Raw genomic sequence first — 25,870 nt, 5'->3', positions numbered from 1 at the left:
AAGAATTCTAATCCATTCCTTTTTGAAAACTTGCATATATACTGGAGAAGGCAAAAGAAAAAAGCTACAAGCCAAAACTTGTTTCTGGCTTCTAAAAATGGGGGAAAAAATGATATAAGATCTCTTAAGACCCAGGCCCACATTCAGAATCATGTGTCATCCTTTTTGCCTTCTCCAGTATATATGCAATTATAGGTAATAATCGCCAATGGAAGTATATAGACGGAATACTATTTAGAAAAGAGCAATTAGAAAAACAAATAAATCCTCAAAGTAGTATTAACTCTTTTTGAAGTATACTAGAAGGCAATGGCCAGAGAAGGCAATGGCACCCTACTCCAGTACTCTTGCCTGGAAAATCCCATGGATGGAGGAGCCTGGAAGGCTGCAGTCCATGGGGTCACAAAGAGTCGGACATGACTGAGCGACTTCCCTTTCACTTTTCACTTTCATGCATTGGAGAAGGAAATGGCAACCCACTCCAGTGTTCTTGCCTGGAGAATCCCAGGGACAGGGGAGCCTGGTGGGCTGCCATCTAGGGGGTCACACAGAGTCAGACACGACTGAAGTGACTTAGCAGCAGTAGCAGCAGCAGCATTTTAAAACATGCCTGATTTATGGAAGTTTCAATTGCTTGAATGTTTGTAATATTTTACAATGAAATAAAAATTATGTTCAGAACTAGTTAAGAATGCTTAGAGGCATAGTCAATCATTTGATGATTCACAGCTACCCAGGAAATTCAAGCACTCCACTCTCATTTTGCACGTAAGCACAGTTCTGATTAAGAGGGAGCTGGAAAGGAAGAATTACAAGGTGACCTGGACAAAAGTGTCATGTCAGCATTAGCATAAGATAAACTGATTGAAGTGGCTGATTCTACTGCTTATAGTCAGAGTTATTTTGGAAAATTTGAATTAGAAATCCTCTCTTGTCCATCACAGGAATGACACTTCATATATATCCAGTCATATTAAACAATTGTAGAATCACAAAGCTAGACAGGATTTTATGAGATTAGCTGATCTATTCCTTACCTTGAGATAAAATTTGAGTGCTGCAAAATCCTCAAGATACTGAAATTTAATTTATTCTTTGAGAAAAATAAGACCCATTCATGCATTCAACAAATATTTGTTGTGTGTGAACCATACGGGTGCTTAGTTTGCATCAACAAATAAACCTGGCTAAGCATTTGTGAGGCTTTCAGTTTAATAGGAGGATATAAATGATTCCATGAGTTTCCCCTTAGTCAATAACAATAATCCTTACTTGGTTTTAAATGTTTTTTAATTGATTTGCTCATATGACAAAAAAATCTACCCTTAAAGTAGAACCAATCACTAACAGGTTGTGAGTTGTGAGAAATGAGTTTGGAATTCATTTACATTAACAAACCATTTCACTTTCAGAAGAAAATGCTAAGATTCAAAAAGTATGATTCTTATTCGGAGTAAAACCTTCTAACACCCAATCCAATGTTCTTTACTGTTTGCCCTCCTTTCAAAAATATCTTTCTTTTCCTACATTGACTTAGTTATAGAATGTATTCATACAACCTAGAACAATGTCCATATACTTTAGGTATAAATCCATGTGCATGCTAAGTCACTACAGTTGTGTCTGACTCTTTGCAATCCTATGGACAATAGCCCACCAGGCTCCTCTGTCCGTAGGATTCTCCAGGGGATAATACTGGAGTGGGTTGCCAACCCCTTCTCTAGGGGATCTTTCCAACCCAGGGATCGAACCCATCCATGTCTTGTCTATCTCCTGCATTGTCAGGCAGATTCTTTACCACTAGAGCTACCTGGGAACCCTATGTGACAGAAACCCAAAGTAAATAGTTGAGACCAAAAAAAAAAGTTGTTATAAGGAAATTTCAGTTTCTCAAGGACTCCACAACACAAATAGAGCTAAACTGGGGAGATGAGCACTCAAAATCCATGAGGACTGTTTTTAAGCCCCCTTGCTGCATTATTTTCTGAGAAGTATCTTGCTACTTGAGGTTAGAAAGACCTAGTGTTTTCTGGGGCTACACTGCCTGAGTTTAAATCCTCACTATTTCACTTGTTAGGAGAGTGACCTGGTCATTTAAACTCTCTAATCTCAATTTTCTTATACATTAAAATTAGGATAATGATACTGGCTACATAAGATTACAGCAGAAAAGCAAATTAAGTGGTATCCAAGACTTGGGACAATGCTTGCTTCATAGGAACTATCAGTAGACATGAACTGCCATTATAAAGTGAGAGATGTCAAGACTGACCTGGGAGAGCTGCCCTGCCATGGTGTGGGTGTAGTTGATTAAGACAGCAAGTCGAAATGCAAGTGGGAATTAAGGCTTTACTCGCTACTGTCATAGGAAATTACAGTGTTATTTGCTCAATTGTGTCTGACTCTTTGCCACCCCATGGATTGAAGCCCACCAGGCTCCTCTGCCCATAGGATTCTCCAGGAAAGAATACTGGAGTGGGTTTCCATTCCCTTCTTCAAGAGATCTTAGTGACCCAAGTATCGAACCTGGGTTTCAGAAACCCTGCCAAAGGAAAAGCAAGTCTATAAAAAACACTCATTGCTTCCCAAATGTTTGACTTTTGTCTATAGGATGACACTGAGAGACAGTCAGTATAACAGCACAGATGGGATGGGGGAATTGTGTCACTGCTGGAAGAATCCCAATCAAGAGGATCAGTTTTATGGACCTGAGTGGGGAATGGAGAGGAAGGAAGGAAGAAAGGAAGGGCTAGGAATGGACAAGTACTGCTGCTGCTGCTGCTGCTAAGTCACTTCAGTCGTGTCCGACTCTGTGTGACCCCATAGACGGCAGCCCATCAGGCTCCCCCGTCCCTGGGATTCTCCAGGCAAGAACACTGGAGTGGGTTGCCATTTCCTTCTCCAGTGCGTGAAAGTGAAGTTGCTCAGTCGTGTCCAACCCTCAGCGACCCCATGGACTGCAGCCTACCAGGCTCCTCCATCTATGGGATTTTCCAGGCAAGAGTACTGGAGTGGGGTGTCATTGCCTTCTCTGGGACAAGTACTGAGTGTTATTTAATAATGAAATAACATATTCTCAAGGTTACCCCTTTCTGTGAATAGGATGTTCTCAGAGCCCAGGGTTCCAGTAGTGAGGCCTCTGAATAGAGGCTCCTAGGCTAACAATACAAATATAAATAAAAGTATGGCGGGCCAAAAGGCCTGAGTTCCTTGACAGAAATTCCCTTCAACAGACCTGTCAGGTAAAGCCTTTGTAATTGCCTATGGTTAGGTTTAAACAAAATCATATATAGGTTTTTAGGGGCTGGATTTCTCAAGAGCCTCCTCTGTTCTCAGGAGGGCTTTCTGCTAGATGGGTGATGTTTCATTTTCCAAAGTTTCAACAGTGTGTATTTCCTGGGTATATAGTGGATCTCTTGTTATTGAGATGGAATAAGTATATGCCTTAAAATGAGGCCTGGAATAGAAGAAGCACCTTTCATAAGCTACATACTAATTTTATTATTGCTATTGTTTTTATATGTTTTCCATTATAGCCCTAATATGACAACTTATTCTCTACAGAGTTAGGTAAGATCATATTCCTCACATTGAAGGTTTTTAAAAAGCATTCCCTGATCTTTATGCAGAGTTCACCAATTTGTACCCAGGAAGAATGAGAGTTGCAAATCTTCCTTCCAAATTAAAACAAACAAAAAAAAGCTCAGCTATTAGCTGACAGCCTAGTGTCTTGGCCATATCATTACGATCCTCATTTAAGACATCATTTAGGAAACAATCAGCGACTGCTGAAAGATAAATATTAAGTTTCTCATTTAAAAATCATCTAAATTTGTTTAGTACTCAATAAAAATTGAAGCCCCACTTTGTGCCAGGAATTATGTATTTAATAAAGTGAATGATACAAAACATCAATCTTCCTGACTCCATGGAAACTTACAGATAATTGGTGCAATAAATGTTAATAATATAAAATACAGATTAAAATTTTAATTATGATATTACTATAAACAGAGGAACTTGATGCTGTATTGAAAGGACATGAGCTAGCCTGGTGGTGGATCAGATTGTCAGGGAAGGTTTACCTCAGACTGTAGATGTTTGCATTGAGGTCTATAGGATGAGTAAGAGTGAATTCAGTAATTCACAGAAGAATGGCAAGTTTCTAAGATTCTTCCATTCAAGTAAGACTATATCTTTAAAACCATTGATTACCAAATTTGACTAAACTTTGGAATCATCTTAGAAATTTTTGAAAAATACTGATACCTGAAAATTCCCCAGAATTTTTGATTTGGGGCTTCCCTGGTGGCTTGGATGTCAGAGAATCTGCCTGCAATGTGGGAGACCTAGCTTCAGTCCCTGGGTCAGGAAGGAGGAGAGCATGGCAACTAACTGCAGTATTCTTGCCTGAAGAATCCCCATGGACAGAGGAGCCTGGCGGGCTACAGTCCATGGAATTGCAAAGAGTTGGACATGACTGAGTGACTAACGCTTTCAACACTTTCTGATTTATTTACCATGGCATATGGCTTTGGCATTGGGACTTTTTTTTAACTTCTCAAGTGGTTAATCCTTAAGGCAAGAGGATTATGTCTAACTCAAGAAATTTGAAGTAAGACGAGTGATTGGAGTCCAAAGAATGAGAGGGAATGTGGCATGACCTGAGACTGTGACTCTACAATGTGACAAATCATATTAGAAGTTTAGTCTTTGTCTTGAGGAAAACAGAAAACTACAGAGAGATCATCAGAGAGGACGTCATATCGAAATGTATGTTTATGCTTGCAGTGTAAATATTGTAAAAGAGAAGCTATAAAATTAGCTTGGACTAGGATGGTGGCAAGGAGATGAAGTGGAGTGGGTTTGAAAGTTTTGTTTTGTTTTGTTTTTAAGGACTTGAAATTGCAGACTGGCAATGGATAAAGTATGAGAGATAAGACTGACTTCTTGGTTGCTGGCTAGTGGAACTGGTAAAGGTGAATTATGAGCCTACTCTTATGATACTTGAGGTGCCTTTGGGATGTCTAAACAGATATTAAAGAGAGAGTAGAGCATAAGGGTACATCTAGGCATGAGGTTTTGGTTGTTTGGGAACAAAGATCTAAAGGGCAATAACTTTACATTAAATCATGCCAGTTCTATAAAAATAATTGTTTTACTGGTACAAAACACTATCATAGAAGGCATTGGACACCTACAGATCATTAAGATGAAGACATAGGAAAGATTGACACTTCTAATGTGGTTTTAAAATGAAGATCCCCTTTAAAACATCTCAAGGTAGCATGGAATGAAAGAGAAGAAATCCAACCACTTTTATCAGATCATAATCAATAAGTACCGAAATGTTATTTGAAAGAAAATTCTGATCAGAAAGAAAAAGAGAGCTAATTGAATTTTAGTGTGGAGCAATTGTCCTGAAGAATCACAAAAATTGTCAGAGATACAATATTATATAGTTGAACACAGTATCAGATTTGGGATATTTTGGTTTTTATTCATGTCAAACTGGAAAGCCCAAAAGGTAGAATAATAAAGAGGACAGAAGGAATTGTGATATATGCATTTCATTTATCAGATCTCTATTAGGACCAATCATGTACCAGCACACCAAAGCTATGATAAGGACTAGGACTACAACAGACAAGGTAAGCGCTATTCAGGTTCAGAGTCTATTGTCTCCTATGCTGGGAGGGATTGGGGGCAGGAGGAGAAGGGTACGACCCAGGATGAGATGGCTGGATGGCATCACGGACTCGATGGACGTGAATCTGAGTGAACTCCGGGAGATGGTGATGGACAGGGAGGCCTGGCGTGCTGCAATTCATGGGGTCGCAAAGAGTCGGACACGACTGAGCGACTGAACTGAACTGAACTGATACTACTTAAAACAAGAAAAATAAAAGAGCCTGTTTATTTTAGGAAGTGTCGCTAGTTAGCTTTTGCATAGGTAAAGCCAGTAAAAAGGATGCCTTTAGTCAATAAGGTTAAGTAGCCATTTTATGGGATTGCATTCCCTGGGTGTTAGATCAAGTTTTAGAGTAGTGGAAATTAGGATTTAATTGTTCTGGAGTTAGGCAGGACATCAGAATTGTATAGAGCTTTCAGGTCATTATAATGTGCAGCCAATCTTGAGAACCACACTTTTGAGGTATGTTTCATCACTGAAACAAGGGAGTGACCCCAGATGGTAAGGCTAAGAGAGGAACAGAAACATACTGATTACATAGGAATAATAATAATGAACAATTCTCTAGTCTTTATGTGCCAGGAACATTTCTAAATGTTTAACATATGTTAAGTCAGTTAATAGTCCCACCAGCCCTATGAGGAAGTCATTTTTATTCTTCCCACTTGAGAGGGATCAGAGCCCCAGTGGCCACACCCGGCAAGTATCAGACCAGGTCCTTGAACACAGTCTGGTTCCAGAGTTCCTGATCTTAACTGCTATGCGATATTTTCTCTAAATATTATATAATAGTAATTTTACAGTGAGAGTTATAAAAGGGAAAACATATAACAATGGCAGAGTATCATTAAACCGTCTTCCCTGGTGGCTCAGATGGTAAAGAATCTGCTTGCCGTGTGGGAGACGCAATCTCTAAGTTGGGAAGATCCCTGGAGAAGGAAATGGCAACCCAGTCCAGTATTCTTGCCTAGAGAATTACATGGACAGAGTCTGGCTTGATACAGTCCATGGGATCACAAAGAGTTGGTCACGACGGAGCAGATAGAGATATAGATCATGAAACCAGTCAAATACCAGCTGATGACTGGAAATGGTTATACTGCGGCCATAAACAATTTTGAACTATATTTTATATATATTTATATAAATATACAAATAAATTCCTGTATATATTTAATATATATATTCCATGTTTATATTCTTAATTTATGGAAATCAGTTAACAAGTTTGTCTTGTTGTACGTTCATTGTTACCTAGTCCAGAAGTTTTTGTCTTCAGCAGCAGGCAGGGAGATATAAGCTGTGGAAACAGGTGCTTTTTTTTTTCTGACTTTTCATTTTCTCCTGAAGGAAACTCAAGTGCTAAGGCTATTCCATGTAATATAAAGAACGACTCTTACTTCATGGTAATGACCAAGCTGTAGGAATAAAATCTTAGGAGGAAGTAATCATGCCCCAGTGAGCAAGTCTAACAAATCGAACCTATTTTACAGGTGGAAATACCATAAAGAAATATATCATTGGAAGGATTACTATGCATTTACACTGATTACACTGCATTTATATGCATGTCAAAAAAAATTCCAATTTAACTCTATAAAACATGTATCTGAGTCAACCTGCCATATATATTTTTTTCTTATACTTTCTATCCCATTACAGAAATAATACCTACCAAATAATGCTGTGCATTTCTAAATGGCTAGCTTTCAGGTACTTTGCCCAGATTTTGTTGTTCCCTCTTTTCCTCTGAAGGCTGAGAAAGCAAATGTAGTTTGGGGGAGTGCAAGGTCCCCAGTGCTGTGGATATTTTGTGTCCTGAATCTGAAGCTATGGTGCTATAACCTGTCTGGGCTTGTTCCCTATGAATACAATGTAATACATGTAGGGAATTGTTTGGTATTCAATTAAGAGCTCTCTTAACTCCTGTTATTAAAGCCTACAAACTAGTGAGTGTAAAATTGAAGTTGAACAGTTCAGCTCTTTTTGACATTGAAACACTGCCTGAAAAATAGTGATGTAAAGCCCAAGTCAAATGTCACCCTTTAAAGCCCATGGAAAAATAAAAAGTGGAAACACTGAGGGGAAAGAGTAAATGTCTAAAACTTGGTCATTTCCTAATGACACAGTACATGATGTTAGGAGCATGTTACTGTGCTCATGCACACGCATCAGCCAGTTTGTTGAACAGATATTACATTGATTTGAACAGAAAGCTGCAAGGTTATTATTGCTAAAGCTTCAGTGAAGGAAATAATTAAAGCATTAAGCATTTTAAGGTTTTAAAATGACTTTAGGCAATCACCGGAAAACACTATAGGAAATCGATATACTGTAATTGAAAGGAAATTGAATTGGTCTTTATTTTTTAATCCCTTCTAAACGTTCTCTAGACGGTCAGACCATGGAAGATAATGCGTCTTGTTTTGCCATCAGCAGTGCGACTTTCTGTAAATCTCATGTGCCGCAGGGCCCACTTTTATTATTTTTACTTAGAAAATGCTCAGCCAAATAGATAGTATGAAATTTTGTCTGCATTATCTTTGTTAGTCTCTGGTCTCATTGTTTAAAACAAAAACAACCAGACAAAAACAACCTCTGAAGCAAAGTTAAGCTAAAGACATTTCAAACAACGAACCAGAGAAGTTGTTAGGTAAGTCTCACTCTTAAACCTGGGTGAAATTCTAGATTTTATCTAACAATTTTCCTGTCAATCTTGCTCTGCTGCAAGGGCTATGACCCACTGTAGAGACAAATTCAGTTTGAATCTATGTGAACCTAACCCATTTTTATGGCTTATTATTGGAAGAAGTTTTTATAATCAAACAGGATAGCTTGAAGTGAATCTCAGGGAGATGCTTGGGTATGAACAGAAATTAAGGAATCTCAACCCTTGAGTAATCCTTCAAAAAGATGTATGAAATCATCCATTGTAATGGAGTAATATCGATACCTTCATCATTTGGTGGTTTTGAGATATAATCAATATATGCACAGCTCCTAGTAGCTCAGACAGTAAAGTGTCTGCCTACAATGCAGAAGACCCAAGTTCAGTCTGTGGGTTGGGAAGATCTGCTGGAGAAGGAAATGGCAACACACTCCAGTATTCTTGCCTGGAAAATCCCATGGATGGAGGAACCTGGTAGGCTGCAGTCCATGGGGTCACAAAGAGTTGGACATGACTGAGTGATTTCACTTTACAGATGATTAGTACATACTGTGCACTACATGGGGCTTTCCTGGTAGCTCAGCAGTAAAGAATCCACCTGCAGTGCAGGAGACTCAGGAGACCTGGGTTCGATCCCTAGATCAGAAAGATCCCCTAGAGAAGAAAATGGCAACCTGCTCCAGTATTCTTGCTGGGAAAATCCCATGGACAGAGGAGCCTGGCGGGCTAACAGTCCTTAGGATTGCAGAGAGTCAAACATGACTGAGTGAATGAGCATTCATGCATGTGCACTATGTATGTGTTATAATTATTTTTATAAAAATGATGATAATGGTGATAATTTGCCTTTTAAATTTTATTGCCAAAATATCAATTAAGAGTTTGGGATGGTCATGTACACACTGCTATATTTAAAATGGATAACCAACAAGGACCTACTGTATAGCACATGGAACTCTGCTTAATGTTATGTGGCAGCCTAGGGAAATGGCAACCCACTCCAGTATTCTTGCCTGAAGATCCCATGGACAGAGATGCCTGGTGCGATGCAGTCCATGGAGTTCCAAAGAGTTGCACACGACTGAATGACTAAGGACAGACACACATGAAAAGCCCCAGTACCATGGCTGACACATAGAAAGTATTACCAAAAAAATGTTTTTTAAACAAGTTCTATTCAATGTAGAAATTAGTATTAATTTCTTAATAATTTCTTTGTTATGACTGTGTTTATATGTGATATTCTTTATTTCTAGTTTTCCAGAGAGTCTGTATCCTGAATTTCTCTATGTCAAAATTCCATCTCTAGTTCTTGGTGACTACAGCTAGCATTTAGCTAATATTAAGCATCAGAACAAGTGAATATGAAAGGAAACCTGAGTTGAGTAAAAAAAGTTAATAGTCTTAAAATCTAGACTGCTTTCATTAAGAACAGGAACAACTTTTCAACTTTTTAAGTGCTGTAATCCATAGACATTTGAGAAGGATGGCAAAAAAGAAGAAAGAAAACAGAAAGGTGAAAGACCTTCATAAAGCAAAGGAGAAAATTATATGTTCTGTAGTATATATGAGAGAATCTGGCAAAACATTAAAAAAACTTCATATCAACTTATTGATCTGCCCACCATGCACACACTTGATATTAAAAATAAACCTCCAAGGAAGGAGTTTTATTGGCTCAGGTCAAACAACCCATTATTAACAATTGCTAGACCAGAGAGTCAGAGTCACGAAAAAAGTTGGGGGATGAAAAAGGGAAAGCAGTTGTCTAGGGATGAAAAAAGAAAGCAATTCTCCAAAAGGCGGGATGGGGTTAGTGGCCATGCATGGCCACTGGAAGAAATCAGTGGGAGGAAAAAACACAAAAAAAGTGAAAGACAGAGAGAGGAGAGAGACAAAAGAAACATTATATATATATATATATATATATATATAAATATATATATATATATATATATATATATATATATATATATATATATATATATATAAACAGATAATGTTTAAGTCACTGCCAAGGTCAGAAGGTATAGCCACCTCCTCTACTTCCTTCAAATGCTATTTCATTATCAATATTTCAAATCCCCCAATACTAGAGTACTTTAGAATTTTTAAATCATTGACTGCATTTAGTTCTGTTTAAAGGAAGACATAATGAAGAAGAAGATGGAAATTATATAATTTTAATTGTTTGTCCAGAGCATTATTGAAACAAACTGCTTATCAGGTTTTGTTGTTCCAGTAGTAAATATTTTGACTAGTTAATACACCAAAATGTTGTGTTCAAGTTGGCACTAACAAATGTAATTTATTTAGGCAAACTGGCAATAAGTTCATCAAACTTAAAAAATAACTCCAAGGGAGAAAAAAAACCCTGTGTTTACTTTGGCAGTTGAGATCTACTAGTCATGAATAAGATGATGTCCTAAAAGCTATTCATTTACTTAGAATTAGGTAATGTAATTGTAAAAGGTGGATAGAGCATTGGAAATTTAGCTTTTCACTTTGTTTTAGATCTTTTTCCACCAATATTATTTGGTCTGTGAAATTAAACTCTTCTTGAAGAAGTAATTAGAAAAAGTGCACATCAATGATAATAATTGAGGATTGACTGGTTGATCTCAGAAGAGAACAAAAACTCAAAAGAAATTTCATAAGATTTTAAATTTGGCAAGAGGACTGCAATATCTCTGATAATTAGACTTTCAACACATTTGGATTTGCTAATTGGATCTAAGTTCTAATTAGACTTTTATGTAACTAAAAATGACACATCATTGTTTGAATTTAATGTGCTTTTACAGTTGAAACCAACAATTAGCAGCTTTTTCCAAATTATTTTAATACGGAAAAAGCTGGCTTTTTGCTTACATGTGACAACCCCTTCTCTTAAGATATATTGTATACATTTTAGTTTTCTTAATTAAGCACCTTTTGAGGAGCTTAAAAAGAAACATGAGTTTTAATAGGAAGCACCTTGTTTCTTTGTGAGGAAGACTTGCCGGTATATTGATGACTTCAGAAGCTTCAAACAAAATGCAATACAAGCAAATAATACAGTCTTTAACAGGAAGCAGAGCGAATAACCAGGTGCCCCATAAGCCATTCAATTGATCAAAATAGTCTCTGAATATGACTAACGTTCTATTACATTTTTAAAGCATGCAAATATGGAATAAGTTCCCAAATGAGAAGGCCCATGGGACTGGCATCAGGATTAATGATATATCTTCCCAAGATGTGTGTTGCAACAATCTCTGCAGCTTCGCTTCTTGAGCAGTTATCTGCTAATTCAAATCACAACATCTCTCTTTCCTCCTTATTTTTAAATTGAGAGTCATCCATTTTTATCCCGTTGGAATTTATATGCAGTAATTTTTAAACTGGTAGCTCTCAGATTTGGATGTTACAAGAGATAACAACTACATGAGAATGTAAAATTACACCAGTACTTTGGAGAGCAAAGAGCAGTAAATCATTGCAAGACTTTAAGGGAAAGACTACTGCCAAAATCTCCCATGTAGATTGATAGCACTGACAAAAAAGTCAAATTACATTGTTTTATGTACTGTGGATATTTGAAAACAACAAAGCCTTATACATGTTTTATTTTCCTCAAATAAAAACTGTGCCCCCTCTAACCACATTAAAAACCAGCTTTTTCCCCAATAAAAGCAATGTAAGATCTAATTAAAACCATTTAAACTGTAAGAAAATCTAACTTGTGCGGTAATTGATTTATTAGAGCAGGCATTATGCTAGAATTATATGTGCTATTATTTTTCTAATTAGTGTATCACTGAGACTGAATTATTGGTGTATTTATAACTCCTCATTAAGTCAAATGTCTTCAGTGAATCCCCTAAAGCCCACTGGATACTGTCATATGCCATATGATATTTAAAGCAGGAAATAGCATTTTTGATTGCTTCATTTGCTATTAAAAAGGAAAAACTGCACAAGATACTTTCTGTTATGTTATTCCAAGATTTATCCTGCAGTTCTCTGAAAGGTCTATATATAGGTGATTGGACTGTTCCTCAGGCAGAAAAGTGACCAAGCTATTTTATCTTTCAGCTTGGGTGCTGGAATCCTGTCACAGGGCTGAATGGGTCCCTGACTGACAAGAAACTGGAGAATAACATGCGTGGAGTGGTTCTACGTGTGGTGACTGTTCTGGTAAGTCTGATCTCAGCCTTGTGGTTTTGGCTTCTAGGAGATTATTTTATCCTTCATTTCTTTATGTTTTATTAACTGATATCACAATATTAAAAGAGCTTTTAACAAATCCTAACTATGCATTGTATGGTACTTGTAATTATATTTTCCAGCCTTCAATTTATTTGTGTCAGAATCAGGCTTTTACATACTTTTTCTTTAATTATAGTACTAATTTCATAACTTTCTTAGACAGCTTAGACCAGATTTCTATCCTTCTATAGTTTTCTATACATGACAAGATGGAGTTCTCTCTCAGGCATCCTCTCACTGAAATCCGATGGTCTATGTAAGTGAAGATAACCCTGCCAAACAAGGGTGGATTTGATCAAATACAGTACATTCAGTAACACTGGAACATTAGCAGACTAAGACAGTACTTTCCTGGGAAGGACCTGCTTCAAAGTGAAGCTCATCCTATTGTTTAGTAATTATTTATCGAATAGCAACTGTATTTAAGCTCAGTACTAATCCCTGGCGACACTAATAATTAAAATGGACAGATATGATTCTGTTGTTCTGAGTTTGTCATCGAGTGATTCTGTGGCTATTACATGGGATTATACATGAGAAACATTTATTATAATTCCATTTGGTAGAAAAAGCAATAAGTGGTAACTGTTATAATTATTCTATATATTATTATTTTCTCATATGATATATAAATAAAATGTTAATAGAAATAGTCTTCAGTAGCAAAATGCTCAAATTGGTGCTGTCTAAATAGCCATAGGGGATGAAGACATGCATTCTCCCTGCCTATCTCAATGTGTTTAACGTCATGCTTCTTTATAATACATTTCAAAACCGAATAAGCCATAGTTATTAACTTCAGTTTTCTTTAGAAAAACCCACTTGTTTTTAAATTTGAACAATTCTTTCTTATAGGCTAAAAAAATTACAGAATTCGTAAACAAGAGAAGTGGTCTTTTTGGTGTATTGATGCTAATTGAATGTTTATCAGGATTTATAACAGCAATGACTGCCCTCTGTACATTGTTTCATACAAATTAAACAGACTCAACGTAATTTCATTGTCCGTAAGAAGGATCTGTGATACTCTCTATTAAAAGAAATTTAGACAATGAGTCTATCTTCCCTTTTGGTGCCTATAATTTATCTTTAGCTATTGTTTTAACAAGATTTTCATTGTTTGGCAAATAATTATATTATGAGTACTTGAAAACTTAATTGTGCAGGTGCTTCTGTGCATACTCAAAAGTGTAGATATGCATTTTCACTGATGTGCTAGTATTTTTTTTAAAGGTATTTAAAGTATAATAAACTATAATAGTCTCTTCGCTAGTGATTAACATGGAAGCTCAGGTGAAAACCACAATAAAAGAAAATATATGTGCTTTGCTTTTGCCTTTGACATACATATTTTTAGGCAAGCTAGCCTTATTTAGTCATTAAATATGTATCTAGTATTTACTGTAGGATAGAGTTAGTTGGTAATGGGTATAAGATGAATGACACATATACTTATGTGCATATTTATGCCTCAAGTTATACATAGACTTTTGCTGGGAGGTGCATATATGTAACGAAATGGCTGAGATATATTTAATACTAACTATGTGCAGATACTCTACTGAGTTGTTTTCAGGTATGATCTTATTCAGTCCTCATATTATTTCTGATAAATAGTATTCTGATCCCAAGAATCTGGTTGAAGAAACTGAGACATACAGAGGCTGAAAAAAATGTGGACAATTATACAGATAGTAAGTAGCAGAGAGAATTGAGATTCAAATCCAAAAGGTCAGACTCCAGATCTCTTAACTTCTTCCTCCTTAACATTATATTTACTCCCTCTATTCCTACTATAATAAGTGTGAAAATTGGAGTAGCTATAGGATTTTCTTGAGAGGTAGAAATGCTTAACCCTGAGTAAGATGAAAGTGAGTTTTACTGGGAAAGCTTCATAGAGCCAATTATTTTCAATTCATTTCTAGGCCAAGAAAAATGATTGCTGTTTTGTGCATGAAATGGTATTGCCTCACACAGTGTTAATACCTTCGTGTGCCCTATTCTCACCTTTGTGACGTGTAAATGATCCATTTTCTTCAAGCTTAGCCCTGCACTGACCCTCAATGTGCTTAGTGAGAGGAATATGGAAAGTCTGTTTCCCTAAAGTCTTCTGTGGTACAATATGGATTTATGAGTTGGGTGCCCAGTTGAGCAAAAGGTTGTTACACTTGTTAAACTTCCTCAGTATACAGCCATTGTACTTAATAAATTTTCAGGCTTTCTGGTTCTTCCTGTAATTCCTATTTGAATGGAAAGCAGCCATGACTTTCTTATTTATTTCCTACAAGACCCTTTCCAGGTGTAGCTCCTACTTATATGACCTTGCAAGCTTCTTCCACCCAACACTGAGAATCACTCTTCCCTAAGTCCATGCAGTGACTTTAAAATCATGATGTCAACTAAATCTGAAACTCAGAATTCTATGTTGGACTTGATGGAGTCACCTAAACGATAACCCCTTGTATTCCAAGGATTTACCACTAGCCATTTCCAAAGAGAGAAAGAGGAGGGAGGGATCATGTGTAAAGACCGTGAGAGAAGGTATCTTAGCCTTTATTCCATTCTAACAAAAATCTAGTCCCAGTTATACAGAGACACACACACACACACACACACCCCCCACAGATTTTTACTTCTTAGGAAAGTAATGTTATTAAAGACACACAGGTTAATAGAATTGATTTTTCTTGCTTAAGTTTTGAAACTCCCATTCCCATCACTACTAAAGATACTTCATACACTTGAAAAAAATAATCTAATATTTATCTTAAACTAAAGAATTCAGCACTATATTGTTTATGATGCCAGGGGCAAGTGAATGGGACTCAAATGGTTAAGTAAAGAGAATTAAATGAAGGGATTATTAACAAATAATATAAATAAAGCTGAATAAACCAACAAGGGCGTTGAAGTGTCAGGGCCTAGATGTGCAGCAACCCTAAAGACTGATGTGATGTGGGAGAGAGTCTAGCAAAGCTGGAGCCATGGAAGGGAGACCGCATCTTAGAAGTGGTGACCTTGGCTATGGGCAGAGGCTGGAGGAGAAGCACTCAAATCACATTTAGGCAGCGAAGAAATGGAGAGGGCGGTGCTCTAAAGTCACTCCTCCTGTCTTTCCGTCTACTTCCTTCATTTCCAATTACAAATCCAACCAGAAGTCAGAGGGCAAGGGAGCCCAAGTAATGAAGCCATGAAGGTCTTCTTCCTAGGTCACAACACAGGGCCGTGAGGGACTTGAGGGCAAACAAGGAAAAACCATCTTCAGCATCTGTTGTTTGATCTGACCTGTTAAGAACTTTATGTGTGTTAACTAATTTAATTCTTACAAAAACTCTACAAGATATGTGCTAATTACATTTAAGGATAAAAACAGAGCTCCAAAGAATTAACTAAATTTCCATGTCCATAAAACTCAAGAGCCAGAGATGAGTTTCAAGCCCAAAGATCCTGATCTCAGTGGCTATGTCTTTAGCCTCTCTGACATTCTGTCTTTGGAATCAGAATAAATTCATGTTAGGTTTAATTTAAGTGTAACTATTGAGATTACAGATGTTATTGAATTCGTAATTTAAAAACATTTCTTTAAAATGGCATCACATAAGGATAACTTTATTTTTAGCCATCACCAAAGCCATATAAGTTTCTTAGAAATGGAGGAAAAGAAAGAATGTGAATAAATCTCCCTCTGCCAAACTCTGTTTCCATATTTGGTCCACCGATCTCTACTGCTTACCAAGTGGACCAACTGTCTTAATATGAGGCCTTTATTAGGATTATTTTTTCCTTTTCATTTCATAAGTTGTACAACTATCGATAACCATAAGTGACCAATTATGCCATACAGTGTTTTCATGGTTATTCACAAAAGTTATTGGAAACATCACTGAGTTGTAAGTATCATCATAATAATTATGAATCCTTATGAAAATAAAATGCAAAGAAGTTGGTGACAAATGGAAGATTTAAGAAGCTATTCTGTTAGAAAAACTACTAGATATCTGGAAAACATAAACTGGCATTTAGAAGGAGATCACTGATTAATAACTCTTATTTTCTTAATTTAGTTTTCTTAAAACAGACATATGGCATCTCTAATGAAACATAAACTCACTCATAAATTTATTTGAGAAGTATCTGTTGAGGGCCCTCTTCTAGTTGCTTGGGTACATGCAAAACAGATAAAGATATTGACTTTGGGGAGTTTCATCCTAGCAGGACATCCAAAGCTCTAAGAATATTTTTGAAAAAATGCAATGCCTTTCTTCTGCATTGATATATAACACAATATTATTTTGCCTTAAACTACCATAAACATAATTGTATAACTTTGTATAAATATGATTGGAAATTTGTGTTAGAGCTGTGGTGGTGCTTTTTCTGTATTTTATAAATTCAAAAACATAGTTTTTCATATTTTAATATCTTTGAATCAGGATGCATCTTTCAATTGATATCTTCCTGCAATTAAAATTTGTATTTTTTTTTGTCTTTATTAGTGGTAGGTGAAACAATTGTACATCTTACAATTGAAAACATTTTAGATTGAATAATATGTGGACAGTATCTTTACAGAATTAATTAAGTTAATGGATATTCCTGGAAATTTAAATTTAACAAAACTGGGCATGAAGCCATGGTAAAGAGACAGACTAAATAAAGAATACCTTCTAAAGGAAAGAAATAACAGTAAGAAATGAAACCAGTTTTTAAAAATAGGAGAATAACAACAGTGAAAAAAATTACTATCTGAACTAAAGCTATCACTAGACCCATAGAAATATAAACATAGAAAATATACCAAAGTAGTTTATATTAAAACAACACCACACAAAGCAAAGTCCAAACTCTACTGAAACATGTAAATTTTCCCAAGCAATCACCATGAGAAGGGTGTAGCAGATAACTACCTACTGAACTATCATATTAAGAAAATTTTCCTTTTCCTAAAATATTTTATTATAAGTCTAACTTCTTGGGAATTATTTTAAGCAGGCCTTATTTGCCTCTAAAAATGGAAATGTTATCTGAGATCAGAAAAAGGTAAAAGAGTATTGTATGGTACACCCTAAACTATTAGCTTTGACTCCATAACTATCACTGAGCATATATTGTAAGCTAAGCACTGTGCTAATCCCAGGGAGGCAAAGAGAAAAATATATATATATAGTTCCTGCTCTTGAGGAGTTCCACAGGAACTATTTTATCAACATTAATAAGTTCTCTATCAGAAAATAGGACCTGTTTGTGAAGGAATAAATACATTTAGCAGGCAGTATTCTTGCCTGGCAAATCCCATGGATGGAGAAGCCTGGTAGGCTGCAGTCCATGGGGTCGCTAGCAGTCGGACACGACTGAGTGACTTCACTTTCACTTTTCACTTTCATGCATTGGAGAAGGAAATGGCAACCCACTCCAGTGTTCTTGTCTGGAGAATCCCAGGGACGGGGGAGCCTGATGGGCTGCCATCTATGGGTCGCACAGAGTCGGACACGACTGAAGCGACTTAGCAGCAGCAGCAGCAGCAGCAGCAGGAGCCTGGGAAAGAATGATGAGAGAGGGAGGGAGGGAGGGTGCACACAGCGAATGTCACAGTATTTTATGATCTAATCTCAACAGTGACATCAAGGACCAGCTTTGTGGAGTTACAGAACAATCTGATTCCTCATTTTCTACGTTCTTTCACTCAGAACTCTTTGTAACTCTGTATTTTGTAATAATTTCATTAGTGTTTGACTCCTCCTCTAAACTACATACCAGTAAAACACAAGTTGTTTTTCATGTACATTGTCAGGTATATAAAAGCAGGTCAATAAATGTTTGTTGAATGAACAAATTAAAATATTCTGATAGCCTGTGGGTGTGTATGTGGGGTTGGGAGGGAAAGGAAAGAGGGAAGGAAGGAAGGAAAAAGGGAAAAAGAAAAGCCATTAAGAACTCTATATGTAATTACAAAAATAGGAACTGGAATGGACAAGACTATGCCTGAATAAGTAGTCTTGCTGCTGCTGCTGCGAAGTCTCTTCAGTCACATCCGACTCTGCGACCCCATAGCCGGCAGCACACTAGGGTCCGCCATCCCTGGGATTCTCCAGGCAAGAACACTGGAATAGGTTGCCATTTCCTTCTCCAATGCATGAAAGTGAAAAGTGAAAGTGAAGTCGCTCAGTCGTGTCCGACTCTGTGCGACCCCATAGACGGCAGCCCACCAGGCTCCGCCGTCCCTGGGATTCTCCAGGTAAGAACACTGAAGTGGGGTGCTATTGCCATTCTTTAATTTTTACTTACTAAGACTAAATTTCCAAAAGAAATGGGAAAGGATTATGTCATTGTTAAATCTTTTGACATAGTTGTTACTGGGAAATGACATACATGCTATTAAAGTTAAAGAAGTAGAAAGTTTTAATTCAAAACATCAAGAATCATTCATTCACACTATTAAATAGCAAGTTTACGTTCCGTGAGAAGTTACAAATCACAGAATCATTTCATATTATCTTGGTCGTAGAGGCACTCAGTGCTTGGCTTTTGTTCCACAATATTTTTGCTATCATGTGAAATAATACTTCATATCTAATGTACCCATGAATTATGTCAGTGTAAGGATGAAGGCTTCCCTGGTGGCTCATAGGTTAAAGCGTCTGCCTCCAATGCAGGAGACCCCGGTTCGATCCCTGGGTTCGATCCCTGGGTCAGGAATATCCCCTGGAGAAGGAAATGGCAACTCACTCCAGTATTCTTGCCTGGAGAATCCCGTAGACAGAGGAGCCTCATAGGCTGCAGTCCACGGGGTCGCAAAGAGTTGGACATGACTGAGTGACTTCACTTTCTTAAGGATGAATCAGTGTACTTAGCTTCTTCTCAGTGTACCTTTTAGCAAAAGAATAAATAATATGCAATATGATTTCCTTGTTGGAAGTACTATTTTATTGTTTTTCCTCCACCTATTCTTCTTTTCCCAACACACTTATACTAATAGCCATTGGGCATATCCTGCAGAGTACTAGGTTTATAGTCAAAAGATATCCATTAAAGTTCTACCTCTTCTATTTAATAATCATTGAATTTATGGAAGTCAGGAAGGTCTTCTGAACCTCAATTTTTCTGTCTGTAAAAAGGGAATAAAAAACTGGCCACACAGGGTTTTTATGAGTGTAAATACCTTAAACTATCTGAAAGCATGTAGTAAAGTGCCAAGTGTTTCTAAATATAAGATGCTATTATCTCTGCAGTAGAACAATGATGTGTAAATTAACTGAAGAAAAGGAAAAAAATGAGCATGAGTGATTGTGAAGGCATCATTAATCAGTGTCATCAATCTTTAGATTTTGATGGGAAATTATTTAAAGGACTCTAAGTTAGACAAGGAAAACATAAACTGCAGAATCATGACTTTTAATCCCATTTACTGTTACTTTCCTTTGAAAATCTGCTAATGAGAACAACCACAACTCTCCTCCTAATGAAGATGGTGCTGCCTAGAGACAAAATTACACAAATATCTGATATTTTAAAAATCCAAATAATAAACTATACAAATTTCTGAACGTCTGGTATGTCAAGTGTATTGTCTCAGGAATCATGTTTGGTTTTAGACTAGTTTTAAATAGCTTCTGTATATTAATATATAACTAAGAAGACATACTAAGAACAGCCCTGAAATGTCATTTTGCTTAGTTTTTTGCCAAGGACATTGTCCAAGTTTTTACTACTTGCAGACCTTCAGCGTTTTAAACCCCCACTGAGGTTTAAGCTTTCCTGAGTCTAAGCCTTTGAGTCACCTGAACCTAGAGACAAATTTAGGGGCAGGAAGAGTGAACTTGACAAAAGGCTCCCCTGGGTAGGCATTCAGGGCACAGATAAGGGAAGGAAGTCTGATGGCCATCTCTTAGTGGGCCCACAGCAGTGTCTGAAGAGGGCTCCTTTCAAGTGTTAATAAAGTTTGGTTCAAAGCTCCAGGCAAAAGTGACAGCTCTGGCTGAGGACATGTCCTGTGGATACTGTCTTAAATAAATTAAGCTAAAACTCACAATAAAACTTGGTAAGTGCCATGTAATAACTACTACACTAAAAGTACAATAAGCATGGTGGTTAAGAACATGTCCTTGTAGGAATTCCACTTCTGAGGTGGCAGGCTGAGAAGATTCATAGACCCACTCCTCATCAAAGTAAGCACCACAAAAAGCTAACTGACTGACTGACTGACTAACTTAATAAGTAAGTAAATAAACAGAAGCCATTTAAAATCTCTGTAAATTTCCTAAGGGCATACAAAAAAAGAAGTAACACTTAAGAAAATGTACAGAAACTCAGTAAAAACAACAGGAGTCTATAGCATCTCAACCTCATCCTTCTCTTTCCCATTCCACCTCACTCTCTGCCTTACTCAGCCTGATGGAAGCTCCACTCCAAGCCGATGTGGCCAAGAAGACAGAGCTCCATCTCCCTTAAAAGTTTCCAATTGAGGGTTATCTCTCCTGGAGGCTGCTAGCATTTTCCATACAACCTAAATGTAATTTGAAAAGGTTAAGTCTTACGGCCATACCACCCTGAATGCACCCAATCTTATCTGAAAAGGTTAAATTCCTGGTGAGTGTGACCAAGAATTTGTGGGCTCCCTTTCTCCACCTAACTATGCAGTCTCTACCCCAGGTGTAGCAGACTTAGAATACTGGGGCTTTGGTTTCCGTACACCACCTTGTTATAAGGCAGGGGTTCTACGACAACTGAGGTAAGTGAAGAAGGCCAGAGGCTGCCACCCAACGCAGTACCCAGAGTTGTAGCAAAGACTTTGTCCAGGGGAGAGGCAGTCCATAACAAAAGAGAATGCTTAAGCACTCTCCAATTATTTGAAATAGAGCGTGCAGAATTTTAAGTCTTTGGCTCCTCTTAATTAAAAACAATAAGCTGAATCATAAGCCAGCTAGTTTACCAGGGAAAGCCAGAAAAAAAGATAGCTAAGAATATCCCTCCTGAGGTCAGAATAAATTTTAAAACCTGACTTCAAATATGACCCCTACCAAAATTTAGTTCCTTCAAACTGTTAGGGGAAGCACACTGATTGACACCGCCCACCCTGGCCAGGTGCCATAGTAACCATTTGCATGAGTTATTTTATGACAGGAGATCCTGATAAGGAATACGGAACTAATAAGCCACCACCAACCAGAAGAGTTCAGGAAAGGTTGAAAGGAAACACCTCTTGTCCGTCCACTTCCCAGAATCCCTCTCGCTAGCATCCATCTTGGCTGAGAGATGCATGCACCACCAGGAAAGACTCTGAATTAGAATGATTGGCCAAAGACCACCCGGAAACTAATCCCATCACCATAAAACCCAACATTTCGAGCCACGCGGCAGAGCAGTTCTCCTGGGTTCCCTTACCCTACTGCTCTCCACCTGGGTGCCCTTTCCAATAAAATCTCTTGCTTTGTCAGCACATGTGTCTCCTCGGACAATTCATTTCCAACTGTTAGACAAGAGTCCAGTTTCGGGCCCTGGAAGGGGTCCTCCTTCCTGCAACAAAACTACTGAGCAAATCCAGGGAATTGCTGAAAACAGTAAGGCAATCAACCAGTAATCAGTGGAATTTATCACTTAATGACTTTAATGCCTATGATACATTTCAATACAGACACAAGCATCCTCAACAGAATGCTGGAAAACTGAATCCAACAATATATAAAAAGGATTATACACCATAAACAAATGAAGTTAATCCCAGGAGTACAAGGTTGGCTCAGTTTATGAAAACCAATGTCATATACCATATTAATAAAGAGATAAACCCACATTATCATCTCAACATATGTAAGAAAGCCATTTAATAAAATCTAGCACTCTTTCCCAATTAAAAAAAATAGTTGACAATCTTATAATAACTGAACTAATAAAGAGTATCATTTTAATGGTGAAATGCTGAAAAACCCCTCTAAATCCCTAAAGTTCTCACTAATTCTGTTCAACATCGTGCTGGAGGTTCTAGCTACCCCAATTAGGCAAGGAAACTAAGTAAAAGGAATGAAATTAGAAAGGAAAAAGTAAAACTTTCCCTATTTACAGATGACATGGTCTTGCAAATAGAAAATCCTAAAGAGTAAACACACACATACACAATTAGAGTTAATAAAAGACTTCAACTGCTCTAAAGTGTAAACACTTTACAAAGATCAATTGTATTTTTGTGCACTAGCAATGAAGATTACAAAAAAGAAAATAAAGTTTATTTTCATTTAAATATATCAAGAAGAATAAAATAATTAGAATAAAATAAATGTAAACAGAACAACTGCAATATTTGTACACTAAATGCTACAAAACACCCTTTGAAAGAAATTAAAGCATCCTAAAAATATGCAGAGATAGCATATAGTCATGGATTGGAAAACTCAATATTGTAAAGATGGCAATATTCTCCAAATAGAGCTACAGATTCAATGAAATCTCTATCAAAATTCTAGCTGTCTTTTTTTTTTTTTTTTTTTTGCCATAACTGACCAGCAGATCCTAAAATTCACATGGAACTGCAAGAAAATCAGGAGAAGGAGAAAACAAACAACCCACAAAATCTTGAAAAAGAGCAGTAGGAAGACACACCTTTCAGTTTCAAAACTTACTAAAAAGCTACAGTAATCAAACTAGCTCAAGGTTAGACATTTAGATCAGTAGAACAGAAGTGAGTGTCCAGAATTAATCCATATATCCATGGTTAATTGATTTTTCAACAAGATTGTCAAGATCATTCAATGGAGCAAAGAATAGTAGTCTTTTCAACTGGATACCCACATACAAAAGGTGCAAAAGAATAAACCAAGATCCTTGCCCAAAATAGCATACAAAAATCAACTCAAAATAGATCATAAATTTAAATGTATAAGTTGAAGCTATAAAATGCTTAGAAGAAAATATTAGATGTAAATCTTTGTGACTTTATTTCAGCAGTAGATTCTTAAATATAACACTCAAAGCATAAACAACCAACAAATAGATGAATTAGATTTCACTAACATTAAAAATGTTTATGTCTCAAAGGATAGAATGCAAACAAATGAGAAGACAACCGAGAGCATGGTATAAGATATTTGCAGATCATGTGTCTGATGAGGGACTTGTATTTAATACATAAAAAGAATAAAGTTTTAAGAATGACAACATGAAACAATAAACCAATTAAAAACGGGCAAAGGATCTGGGTGGGTTTTCATAGAAGGTATAAAAATGGCCAATAAGCATATAGAAAGATTCTCAACACCATCTGTCATCATAGACATGCAAATGAAAATCACAATGTGCTACCACTACACCGTGCACTATATACATGTGTGCATACATGCTTAGGCTCTCAGTCGTGTCTGACTTTTGTGACCCCATGGACTGTAGCCCACCAAACTCTTCTGTCCATGGGATTTCTCAGTCAAGAATACTGGAGTGGGTTGCAATTCTCTTTTCCAGGAGATCTTCTTGACCCAAGGATTGAACCCAGGTCGCCTTCATTGCAGGCAGATTCTTTACTATCTGAGCCCCTAGGGAAGTCCTTCAGTTCAGTTCAGTCGCTCAGTCATGTCCAACTCTTTGTGACCCCATGAATCACAGCACGCCAGGCCTCCCTGTCCATCACCAACTCCCAGAGTTCACTCAGACTCACATCCATCAAGGCAGTGATGCCATCCAGCCATCTCATCCTCTGTCGTCCCCTTCTCCTCCTGCCCCCAATCCCTCCCAGCATCAGAGTCTTTTCCAATGAGTCAACTCTTCGCATGAAGTGGCCAAAGTATTGGAGTTGCAGCTTCAGCATCATTCCCTCCAAAGAAATCCCACGGCCGATCTCCTTCAGAATGGACTGGTTGGATCTCCTTGCAGTCCAAGGGACTCTCAAGAGTCTTCTCCAACACCACAGTTCAAAAGCATCAATTCTTTGGCACTCAGCTTTCTTCACAGTCCAACTCTCACTGCATACATGACCACAGGAAAAACCATAGCCTTGACTAGACAGATCTTTGCTGGCAAAGTAATGTCTCTGCTTTTCAATATGCTATCTAGGTTGGTCATAACTTTTCTTCCAAGGAGTAAGCATCTTTTAATTTCATGGCTGCAGTCACCATCTGCAGTGATTTTGGAGCCCAAAAAATAAAGTCTGACACTGTTTCCACTGTTTCCCCATCTATTTCCCATGAAGTGATGGGACCAGATGCCATGATCTTTGTTTTCTTAATGTTGAGCTTTAAGCCAACTTTTTCACTCTCCTCTTTCACTTTCATCAAGAGGCTTTTGAGTTCCTCTTCACTTTCTGCCATAAGGGTGGTGTCATCTGCATATCTGAGGTTATTGATATTTCTCCTGGCAATCTTGATTCCAGCTTGTGCTTCTTCTAGACCAGCATTTCTCATGAGGTACTCTGCATATATAAGTTAAATAAGCAGGGTGACAATATACAGCCTTGATGTACTCCTTTTCCTATTTGGAACCAGTCTGTTGTTCCATGTCCAGTTCTATCTGTTGCTTCCTGACCTGCATATAGGTTTCTCAAGAGGCAGGTCAGGTGGTCTGGTATGCCCATCTCTTTTAGAATTTTCCACAGTTTCTTGTGATCCACACAGTCAAAGGCTTTGGCATAGTCAATAAAGCAGAAATAGATGTTTTTCTGGAACTCTCTTGCTTCTTCAATGATCCAGCAGATGTTGGCAATTTGATCTCTGGTTCCTCTGCCTTTTCACTCACTAGAATAGCTGTAAATCAAAAGGACAGAAAAAACCAAGTGTGGCAGAGTTGTGGAAAAGTGAAACATTTGTATGTTACTGGTGGGAATGTGAAATAGTGCAAGAGCTTCAGAAAATAGTCTAGCAGTTTGTTAAATGATTAAATACAAACAGTGTATGATTCAGAAATTCTACTCTAGGTATGTTCCAGGAGAAATGAAAATGTGTATCCACACAAAAACTTGTACACAAATGTTTTATAACAGCTTTATTTACAATAACAAAAAAATGGAGACAACCAAAATGTATATCAATTGATGAATGGAAGAAGAGTGGTATCCCCATAAGATGGAACATTGTGGTAGTAAAATGTAATGAAGCACTGATAACATGATACCTGAATAAACCTTGAAAATATGCTAATTAAAAGCCAGTCACAGTAGGTCACATATTATATGACTCCATTTATATGGAATAGGCAAGTGTATAGAGTCAGAAAGTAGACTAGTGACTAGGACTGGGAGAGATTACAGGATTGAGAAATGATGGCTAAAGGAAATTGGATTT

The 25,870-nt window shown here is 37.3% G+C and overlaps 1 protein-coding gene across 2 annotated transcripts in view; it reads left to right on the top strand.

The window, feature by feature from the left end:
- The window catches only part of GRID2 (glutamate ionotropic receptor delta type subunit 2), a 1,614,208-nt gene that overhangs the window by 1,207,471 nt on the left and 380,867 nt on the right, over positions 1 to 25,870 (top strand). For both annotated transcript variants that reach the window (XM_068975313.1, XM_068975312.1), the window contains one exon: positions 12,438 to 12,539. In XM_068975313.1, coding sequence (XP_068831414.1) covers positions 12,438 to 12,539 — 102 coding nt within the window. The remainder of the gene's footprint in view (positions 1 to 12,437; positions 12,540 to 25,870) is intronic.

This window comes from Capricornis sumatraensis, chromosome 7 (assembly GCF_032405125.1).
Source record: "Capricornis sumatraensis isolate serow.1 chromosome 7, serow.2, whole genome shotgun sequence".
NCBI lineage: Eukaryota > Metazoa > Chordata > Mammalia > Artiodactyla > Bovidae > Capricornis > Capricornis sumatraensis.
The sequence above is the reverse complement of the archived record's forward strand: the minus strand, read 5'-3'. Positions and strand labels throughout refer to the sequence as shown.